Source organism: Gymnodraco acuticeps, unplaced genomic scaffold (assembly GCF_902827175.1).
Source record: "Gymnodraco acuticeps unplaced genomic scaffold, fGymAcu1.1, whole genome shotgun sequence".
Classification (NCBI taxonomy): Eukaryota; Metazoa; Chordata; class Actinopteri; order Perciformes; family Bathydraconidae; genus Gymnodraco; species Gymnodraco acuticeps.
The window spans coordinates 3,884,843-3,895,750 of record NW_022992351.1 but is presented as its reverse complement, the minus strand read 5'-3'; the positions used below and the strand labels follow the sequence as shown (position 1 = coordinate 3,895,750).

General features: G+C 43.8%; 1 protein-coding gene across 1 annotated transcript; it reads left to right on the top strand.

The window, feature by feature from the left end:
* Positions 1-348: 348 nt before the first annotated feature.
* Positions 349-10,765, top strand: ca6 (carbonic anhydrase VI). The gene is made up of 11 exons (XM_034209391.1): positions 349-368; positions 817-974; positions 1,500-1,679; positions 2,112-2,260; positions 3,149-3,244; positions 8,725-8,791; positions 8,866-9,023; positions 9,121-9,247; positions 9,377-9,460; positions 9,545-9,580; positions 9,937-10,765. Exons 2-11 carry the CDS (start codon positions 881-883, stop codon positions 10,566-10,568), a joined length of 1,623 nt encoding a protein of 540 aa, XP_034065282.1. The 5' UTR covers positions 349-368; positions 817-880; the 3' UTR covers positions 10,569-10,765.
* Positions 10,766-10,908: the final 143 nt, after the last annotated feature.

Sequence of the window (10,908 nt, the reverse complement as noted above, 5' to 3'; positions counted from 1 at the left end):
AACACTGATATCTGATAATATTCCAAAGTCAAACTTTCCGTTTGGATTTGGGCAAGAATAACCAGCTAAAAATTATCAGTTTGAGGGATTGTCACGGTCTGTCTGTGTTGTGTTTTGTCTGTCTCTGGTTTCCTGTTTTATTTTGAAAAGTGTTCACCCCCTGTCTTGTCTGTTGATTCCTGTCTCTGTGTTTGCCCTCCTGTGTCTGATTGTCTGATTGTGTTCACGTGTTGCCCTTGTGTTTCTGCCTCCCCTGCCCAGCTGTGTCTTGTCCTGTGATTACCCTTCTTTGTATTTAGTCTTGTCTTCCCCTGTGCTCCATGTTGGTTCATTGTTTGTTTTTCCCGTCTCCCTCCATGTGGATCACGGTTAGTTATTGTGTTGTTGTTCCCTTGTGCTACGTTTCGATTCATGCCATGTTTTGTTAATCAGCTTTTAAATAAAGCTCGCTTTTGTTTCTAGACCTTTTTACCTTTTGGGTCCTACCTTTTGGGTCCTACCTTTTCCCGAATCCTGACAGGGATACATTTCAACATTATTCAATTTAAAATGTCAGATGAGTCAGAGTTTTCCTTGTCTACACTAATACAATAGCCTACTTATTCCAAAGTCAAACACGACACTAGCTTTTGTTTTCAACGTCAAAACAAATGATGTATTTGTGTTATTGGGTGAGTAATGCTGATATAAGAGTATAGACAGAGAGCAGACAGATAAGTGTTTTAGATAAGACAGTCCTTCCTTCTCACTTTGGGCCTGATGGGCAGAGCCCTGGGCGGTTTCAGCAGAGGTTTCAAAACCTCCCTCTACTTGCAGTTTAAATCTGAAGGGAAAACCTCTGAGGTGTCATTGTGCTGTGTGAAGGAGCACAGACGCAGCGATGGAGTTCCTCTTCGTGTTTGTCTCCGCGGTTTTAATCAGTGTCATCAGTGCTGCTGGGATCGCTCATGATGGAATACACTGGACATACACAGGTATTTGTATTGGTAGACATTTCAAATCCTTTATCATGTTTTATTTATCAAATCAACTTTTACTCATTTAAACACCACATGTAACGTAAGTGCATGTGAGAGTTTTGGTGCGTAAAACGTATCCAATGCGTATTGTTTAGTATAGAAGTTGGTTAAACATTATATTATGCTATTTTTTTATTATTTAACATTCACGCGAGGCACTTGTCCGTTTGTTTAGAATCGCGCACTGCATTGGCTAAATGCTTTGGATAAGCACTGAGTCAATATTTGGCGTCAACTTTACAGCGCGGGAGTGCGAAATAACTTGGAGAGTGAATACTTTTGCGATTGGCACATTAACTGCCACTGTGCCACAGTATCCAGTCGAACAAGTCGTGTGCTTGTCAATACCACCAACATGTGAACGGGATTATTATTGACAAAGAGTTAATATAGTGCAAAAGTTCGAAAACTCCCTGATGTAATAAATGTAGTGTATTTTAAAATATGGTGACGGTTTCTTCTTGATTTTATTTGCCACAGAGGGAGCTTTGGACCAGATGCACTGGCCAACCAAGTACCCATCCTGTGATGGGAAGAAGCAGTCCCCCATAGACATCCAGAGGCGCAGCGTGAGGCACAACCCAGACATGTTGCAGCTGGAGCTGAACGGATATGATGCTCAGAGTGGGAATTTCCTCATGTCCAACAACGGGCACTCTGGTAAGAAAGTCCAGCATGAAGTCCAGCATTAACATTACTAACTCACTTTTAAAGGACTAAACCGCTGTTTTCATTCTGTTGTTACTAAACTATGAGCCAATATGAGACTGCAAATCATTTCAATGTCAATCATTTCAAACGTTTACTTTCCAGTGAGTAATTAATTTAGTTAATTTCTTTATGGTGTAAAACCCATTTAGCACATACTTAACACTTTACATCAAATATAGAAGTTTGGGGTACATTATTTCAGTCCTTATGCTCATTGTAGTGGATTACACAATTTTTAAACAAGTCTTCAGAAATTAATAGAATCCAACTGATGGAAGATCTGAAATACTAGCAGGAATCAACAGTTGTTGTATGCTTGCTCTGGTGTGCTTTGTTTAGTAAAACAGTGCCGTGATCTCAAAATCTGTATGTTTCCATCAGTTCAAATTGACCTGCCTCCAACCATGATGATCACCAAGGGCCTTCCAGGAAAGTACACGGCTGTCCAGATGCACCTGCACTGGGGCGGCTGGGACCTGGAGGCCAGCGGAGCGGAGCACACTATAGACGGCATCCGTTACATGGCAGAGGTAAGCTTTATGAAAAAAAGAGTTTGGCTTGATAAACAAAGGCAGATACTGACCTTTTAAATTCTTCAACACACAATGCATGCAACCTCCTCACAAAGCCGGCAATTAATCAAAAAAGTAGTTTCTAATTACAGGCCTACTATGTATACTTAACTGTTTATGTAAACATAAAACCTTCAACTATGCATGGAAACTGTATTTACACAGGAGATTATTACACTGCTAGGAAAATATCACTCAACACCAGGTTGAGAATCAATAATCAGGTACTAATTTATTCTTGCATGAAGGAGCAGAGTTAAATCACATACAAAGGATATGGTTTAACTCACACACATGGGGTATGTTGCTCAACGGAGCAGGAAAAAACATCAGGCTTATATAGTCCAAAATACAGGAGATAACAACAAAGTCGTAAATCGAGGTGACGCTAATATCAGCTGCGGGTGTCGGAAAAGCGTCGGGTCATCTGCGATGGGTCATCTGCGATGGGTCATCTTCTGGACTTCCTTCACGCCTCATAGAAATGAGATATGTAGGAGACAACAAGTATGTGTCTGTCTCCTCATAAAGATCAACAATCTGAAATGCCCTGCCTCCTCCGATCATAAAGAGGCAGCTGCAAGGTCGTACACAGTTCAGAATCACACATGATATCAATGCATTAAAACAAACCCAAAGAGGAGACAACAGTATTTTCTCCAATAGCCTAAAACAAATGTTTTACAAGTATGTAATGCCAATGTTGCATCAACAATATTATTATTTGAACTTCCATTATATGTCAGCCTTGTAGTAACCTTCCAGTAGAAATGTTTCCAGTTGCAAAGCAGGTCATCGGGCATGTTTTGGCACCTAACCTGTTTTACACTTTACCTTGTCTTTCAGCTCCATGTTGTCCATTATAATTCTGACAAGTACAAGAGCTTTACTGAAGCCAGAGATAAGCCAGACGGGCTGGCAGTACTCGCCTTTTTCTATGATGTAAGTAACTCACAAACATTTTTGTTCCCTTTCCTTTATGCTATGCTTTATCTTTTGTCAAAGGTCTACGGATGCCTGCAGTATTTCGGATTTAAAAAAGCTCATAGTTTTAATTTTTTTTAATTTGTAATGAATTAACAAACAACAAATGCCTCTTGATGTTTATGACACTTTGTTTCAGTCATCCTGCTGGGTTAAAGGCTCTATTGAGTGTTCATTTACAAGCTGACATATTGAAAGTTTTATTTATATACGTCGGCATGAGCTTGTTTCCAGAGGAATGCTCTGGATCGCAGACAGCCAGCGGCTCTCAGCTGCGAGAGGTCATCGCTGCAGCAACACCAGGGCTGGCATCTATCATGATAGCAGCTCAGAGTGGCTGAGAGTTAGTGCTATTTGGACAAACTCATTTAGAAAACAATGATTCACTGACATGGGGGTTAAAAGAAGGACAACGCTTAATTATACTCACTCAAAATAAGTCAGATTGGGCAACCAAAACAGCAGTCAGATGACCAGATTGGATGTTTTCTTAAGGGAGAAAATAATTATGTGAACGATAAAACTATCAACTTCAAAATATTCATTGTAGCCTTTATTTAACCAGGTGAAAATCCCATTGAGATCAACGATCTCTTTTTCAAGGGACAGCACATTGGTTACACATAAAAACAAAAAGGACATCAATACAACATCATTACAGGGGTATACATTAGCAACCTATTCACAATGACAGATATCTAATAACATTTCATCTATCCGAGCTTTAAAATGATGCAAGGGAACCAAAATGCTCAGTTTAAAAAAAAAAATGCATAGTGTTCCAAGCTAGAGGAGCAGCACACATAAAAGCTTTAGTACCTAAAACAGTCCTAGCACTTGGCACAATAGTAATAAAAACATATCCTGGGATCTCAGGCAATAGCTACTTGCCACTCTCTGTGAGATCAGACAGCAGATATAAGTTGGTAGTTTACCTAAACTGTTGATATATATGGAGAATAAAAGTGGACCTAAAACAGAACCTTGGGGAACACCATTAGCAATGTTCAACCACTCAGAAGTGAGCCAATCAAAGTGAACACATTGAGACCTTTCAGAGAGGTAGTTCACAAACTACCCTACTGCATGGCTGGATATTACATTACATTACATTACATTGCATTTAGCTGACGCTTTTGTCCAAAGCGACTTACAATAAGTACATTAGACCAGGAAGACACAACCTTGAAGAAAACAGAATCATATAAGTATATCAGGTTTCATAGAGCCAAACATTTCAAGTGCTACTCAACTGGCTTTAGGTAATCCAGTCCTTTATTGGTATAAAAGTGCTTCGTTAATCGTTCTAACGCTCGAAGTGGAGTCGAAAGAGATGAGTTTTCAGTTTGCGCCGGAAGATGTGCAAGCTATCTGCCGTCCTGATGTCAATGGGGAGCTCATTCCACCATCTTGGAGCCAGGATAGCAAACCCACGTGTTTTCGCCGATAGGAACTTGGGTCCCCCTCGCAGCGAGGGCGCAACGAGTCGTTTGGCTGATGCAGAGCGTAGTGCACGCGCTGGGGTGTACGGTTTAACCATGTCCTGGATGTAGGAAGGGCCAGATCCATTCGCAGCACGGTAAGCAAGTACCAGTGTCTTGAAGTGGATTCTAGCAGTTACCGGAAGCCAGTGGAGGGAGCGGAGGAGCGGAGTGGTGTGGGAGAATTTAGGAAGGTTGAAAACCAGACGAGCCGCTGCATTCTGGATGAGCTGCAGAGGTCGGATGGCACATGCAGGTAGACCAGCCAGGAGGGAGTTGCAGTAGTCTAGGCGTGAGATGACGAGAGCCTGGACCAGAACCTGAGTCGCTTTCTGAGTCAGCTGGGGACGTATCTTCTGATGTTGTAAAGCGTGTATCTGCAGCAGCGGGTTGTAGCAGCGATGTTTGCAGTGAAGGACAGGTTGTTATCTAGGGTCACACCCAGATTCCTTGCAGTCTGAGTCGGGGAAACAACTGAGGTGCCGATGTTGATTGTCAGGTCAAGAGTTGGACAATCTTTTCCCGGGAGGAAGAGCAGCTCAGTCTTGTCAAGGTTGAGCTTGAGGTGGTGAGCAGACATCCACTGAGAGATGTCAGCTAGACAAGCAGAGATGCGTGCGACGACCTGGGTCTCTGAGCGGGGAAAGGACAGAATTAATTGGGTGTCGTCAGCGTAGCAGTGGTAAGAAAAACCATGCGGGCTAATGACTGATCCGAGCGAGTTTGTGTACAAGGAGAAGAGGAGGGGACCAAGAACAGAGCCCTGAGGGACCCCCGTAGTTAATTGACAAGGGTCGGACTCAGACCCTCTCCAAGTCACCCTGTAGGTACGGTCTTTCAGGTATGAGGTGAGGAGGGAAAGTGCAGAGCCAGAAACTCCAAGTTTTTGGAGAGTGCGAAGGAGGATCTGATGATTCACCGTGTCGAATGCAGCAGACAGGTCCAACAGGATGATGACAGAGGAGAGGGATGCAGTTTTGGCAGTGTGCAGTTCCTCCGTGACAGCAATGAGAGCAGTTTCTGTGGAGTGACCTGCCTTGAAACCAGACTGGTGCGGATCCAGAAGGTTGTTCTGATTGAGATAACAGGAGAGTTGTTTAAAGACAGCGCGTTCAAGTGATTTAGACAGGAACGGGAGGAGAGAGACAGGCCTGTAGTTTATAACATCAGACGGGTTGAGAGTGGGTTTCTTTAGGAGAGGGTTTACTCTTGCCTCCTTGAGACTGTTTGGAAAGTGACCAGAAGTTAGAGAAGTGTTGATGAAATGGGTGAGAAACGGTAGAATATCAGGAGCGATAGTCTGAAGGAGGTTTGAAGGGATAGGGTCCAGAGGACAGGTGGTAGGGCGGGCAGAGGTAATGAGGGTAAGAACCTCACTTGGAGAGAGAGGGGAAAAGGAGGTTAGTGTGTTGGTGGAAGGAAGGTCTGGTGACCCAGCGGTGAGTAAAGGTGAGTCAGAAAAAGAAGAGCGAATATCATTAACCTTTTTTTCAAAGTGGGTAACAAAGTCGCTTGACAGAAGTGAGGAGGGGGGGAGGAGCTTTTGGAGGGTCCAAGAGGGTGGAGAAGATGGAAAATAGTTTTTTAGGATTGGAATAGGAAGATTGGATCTTATCTTGAAAGAAAGTGCTTTTTGCCTGAGAGATCGAAGCAGAGAAAGAGGAGAGGAGAGCTTGATAGGTTAGGAGGTCGTCACGGTGTTTGGATTTCCACCATTTCCGCTCTGCTGCCCTAAGGACGGTTCTATTAGCACGCAGTGCATCATTTAGCCAGGGAGCCGGAGGGGACTGACGAGCCTGCCGAGATGTCAGAGGACAGAGCGAGTCCAGAGTGGATGAGAGAGTAGAGAGGAGAGTTTCTGCAGCAGAGTTTGGAGGCAGTAGTTGGAACGAATCAGAGGAAGGGAGGGCTGAGAGCACCGACGAGGCAAAGGTAGAGGGAGAGAGGGAGCGAAGGTTACGGCGGACAAGTGTAGGATGGGAAGAGATGAGTTTGTTATGTTTGGAAAGGGATAGAGAGAATGAAATGAAGAAGTGATCGGATGTGTGGAGCGGGTTTACAGAGAGGTTAGAAGTAGCGCAGTTCCTTGAGAATATGAGATCAAGGACATTGCCAGCTTTATGAGTCGGTGGGGACGGAGAGAGTGAGAAAGCAAAGGCGGTTAACAGAGATGTTAGTTTGTCTATCTTCCCCATCTGGAGGTTGAAGTCTCCGAGAAGTACAGCGGGAGGGCCAGTTTCAGGGATGTGTGAGAGGAGATGATCTAATTCCTCCAAGAAGTCCCCCAAGGCGCCTGGTGGACGGTAGAGAACAACAATGGTTAACTGTATAGGATGGATTACTGTGACGGCATGGAACTCAAAGGTGGAAGGAGTAAAGTTAGGTAGCTTGAAGAGGGAAAAGCTCCATTTAGGAGAGAGCAGGAGACCAGTGCCACCTCCTCTGCCAGTGGGTCTGGGTGTATGGGAGAAGGAATATGCAGTGGAGAGAGCTGCTGGGGTGGATGTGTTGGATGGAGTAATCCAGGTCTCAGTGAGAGCAAGGAAATCCAGAGACTGCAGGGAGGTGTAGCCAGAGATGAAGTCAGCCTTAGGAACAGCTGACTGGCAGTTCCACAGGCCACCTGAAACTAGATGATGGATCTCAGTGGAGCGCGTGGGATAGACGAGAGCAGGCCGGTTATATCGATTAGGAGATACACGGGGCCAGTGATAATTGCGAGAAGACACATGAACAGGAATGGAGAAAATACACATGATTATAGCATGAGGGGCTAAACAACAAAAGTAAAAACGCCAACGATACTTAGCTCAATCAAAGTAGGATTTGCCTCCTCTTTGCCTCCCTCGTGACTCCCGTAGGACTCTAATGTCTTTGTCAGTCTTTGACTCCCGTAGGACTCTAATGTCTTTGTCAGTCTTAGCCTGTCTGCCGCTGAAGCTGCCGCTCCAGGAAAGAGCTACCCGAAATGGACGCCTGATTGCTCAGTTCTCACAGCTGAAGTTAATTAGTTAACTATCTACAGCTGATGGGCGACAATAGACTGGCCCTGCCTATGTTAATAATGCAGGCTTGAGTGCTGAGAGCTGTAAAGCAGGTTTCGCCTGAGCAGATCTGAGATTTAAAATCTCTCAAAGCGATTTAGCCGTTTTAGCTACAGTAACAATTATACAGAGTCGAATAAATGAAACCGAGAAGTCTAATTAAACAAGAATATAACTTACAGTGGTTGCTGCGTCAATAGGTAATGTTGTCACCGGGTCCAGATGCACACTGAGTTCATCAGTTTCTAAATGCGGTATTTAAATGCTTTTTGAGCTAAAGGATGACTGAGTCACGCAGTTCTACTTCACGCAATCAATAGACTGGCCCTGCCTATGTTAATAATGCAGGCTTGAGTGCTGAGAGCTGTAAAGCAGGTTATGGATATGCCAATACTGAGTAGCCTCTGCTTTAAGATGCGATGATCGACGGTATCAAACGCTTTGGAAAGGTCAATAAATAGGGCTGCACAACTCTGCTTATCTAAAATACTTGTAATGTCATTCACCACTTTCATTGTCGCAGTGATGGTGCTTTGTTGCTTTCTGGAGCCTGACTGATGTTTAGACATCATTCTTACATAAAAACTCCTTTACTTGTTCACTCACTAGGCGTTCGAGCACCTCGGCCAGAATTGATAATTTAGAGATTGGCCTATAGTTATTTAAAATAGTTGCTTCCCGTCCTTTTAGCAAAGGCAAGACATAAGCTGACTTCCATACTTTTGGAATTGCAGTTTTTTGGAATTCATTACTGTTTACAGACCCACATCCTGGTTCAACTTTGACTTGTTGTATCCTATATGTAACTTAAGCCTTTTGTTTAACAGAATAACCAAGCCTCCTTTCATTCTTTACACACTCACCATATTGTTTTGAGTGAAGATCTAAGTTTGAGCTTTGATTTTACCTTCAGGACGGACATTTTGAGAACACGTACTACAGTGATTTCATCTCCAATCTGGACAATATCAAATATACAGGTGAGTGACTGCACACTTAATTGAATCGACCTTAAGTGTTTGCATCTAATGGGATTGTAATGTGCTGCTGACAGGTCAGACCATGAACATATCAGGCATCGATGTGCGCTCCATGCTGCCCGAGAACCTCAACCATTTCTTTAGATACGAGGGCTCCCTCACCACGCCACCCTGCTACGAGAGCATCCTCTGGACTGTGTTTGATACTCCCATCACTCTGTCACATAACCAGGTACGGCGGATAGAAAGGGCTTCATTACTACATTTGAACAAAATGCAATGCTCTGTGTTGTGATGTTTAAGCTTAATGTTCTTCTTTGTGTATTCAGATCAGAAAACTGGAGCACACCCTGATGGACATCCACAACCAGACCCTGTGGAATGACTACCGCATGGCCCAGCCTCTCAACAGCCGAGTGGTGGAGTCTTCTTTCCTGCCACGCCTCGGGAAAGGAAGTATGTCGTTTATGACGGCAAAGTGATAAATCAAAAGAGCAATATCATTTATGTCTCAGAAAAAACGTGGGGCATGACTAAGGCCTCAGTCTAATCTTTATCTTCCTTATTCTCTTTTTGTTTCTTCAGCATTTTGTCGGCAAGACGAGATTGAATCCAGACTGCTGAAGATCGAGGGTCTGATCACGTCCCTTGGAAAGCATATTTATACAAGTGAGTCACAAAGACTGATAGAGATGGCTGGATGTGAAATAAAAGTGCCCATATTTACTTTATTTCTTACTCATTCCTTTTAAGGTGGACATCACAATCCTTCTAGGCCTACTAGATTAGGTGAGTCCTTGTTTTCAGTCTGATTGAATTTGAGATCTAAATGTGTTTGTAACTGTGGATGGTTTAAGGGGGCACTTTTTCATTGCTTGTGCACATTTGGGTATCTGGAGTGACTACCATACTCTGTGAAATAGGGCAACAAAGTCAGTGTTTTGTGGACTGACTTTGTCAGATTTGAGTCTCCCAAATTCAAGTGCAGGTTTTTAAAAGACACCACCCCCTACCTCTCCATCCGCAACCTTTGCAAAGTACGAGAAAGTATAAGGAGCATAATATATCCTCTTTAAAAGGTAGATGTTTATTTCCCATTTTTCTCAACTGCCAGTCTGATTGTAGTTGTTTCTGTTTTTCCTCAGAAACTCGAGCTCTCTTTCCTCTGGTGTTACACTTTCAGGAGAAAAACTCTGGCAGTTATGCTTTGGCTCGCCTCGGCCATCCCATGGAGCTCGACTCCTTCACAGTCTGCATGCACGTGCGGCCTCAGCTCGAGGGAGTCCACACCGTCATCTCCTACTCCAGCAACCGCAACGACAACGAGCTGACCATCTCCATCGTTGAGGACAGGGATTCGAGAGAAGTAGGCCTCTGGATTGGCAACGAGTTTGTCAACCTGCCACACAACTTCAAGTCACACAAATGGGCCAACTACTGCATCACCTGGTCCTCCCTCACCGGGGGAGCAGAGCTGTGGATCAATGGCATGGTGGGGGAGCAGCGGTACCTAAAGAACGGTTACACCATCAGCCCTCACGGTGTGTTCATCGTGGGCAAAAACCAGGACGGATTACTGGGCATCTCCAATGCAGACGCCTTTGTGGGTAAGATGACAGACATCAACGTGTGGAACTATGTGCTAACCACGGCAGATATCCGAGACCAGCTGTCATGTGAGACAAATAGCACCGTGATGGGAAATGTGTTCAGCTGGGGAACCACCGAGCTCAGTCTGTTTGGAGGCGTGCAGCTGGACAGTCAGTACAGATGCTGAAGAGCTTCTCTTCGCTTTAAAGTTCTGCAATAAACCAAAATATAAGTGCTGATGTAGGGGAATAAAGTGTCTATATGTACTGAAGGTTCAAATGTCTTTCAGGGAACTGCAAGTCAATATTTAATGCAAACTGCATCTTATAACTTTGGCCATGCATTGTATTCATGTTTGCATCTTCAATAAAGGCTTGAAAGTGACTCGCTGGTTTGTTTAATGACTCAAGTTCACATTCACACCTTTAAAAGGCTGCATGTTATCAAGTTCTACTATATTTTTAGCAATTGAATTACACAAGGATCTTAGTATAACTTGTAGCATTGATGAATTACTTATACAAAGA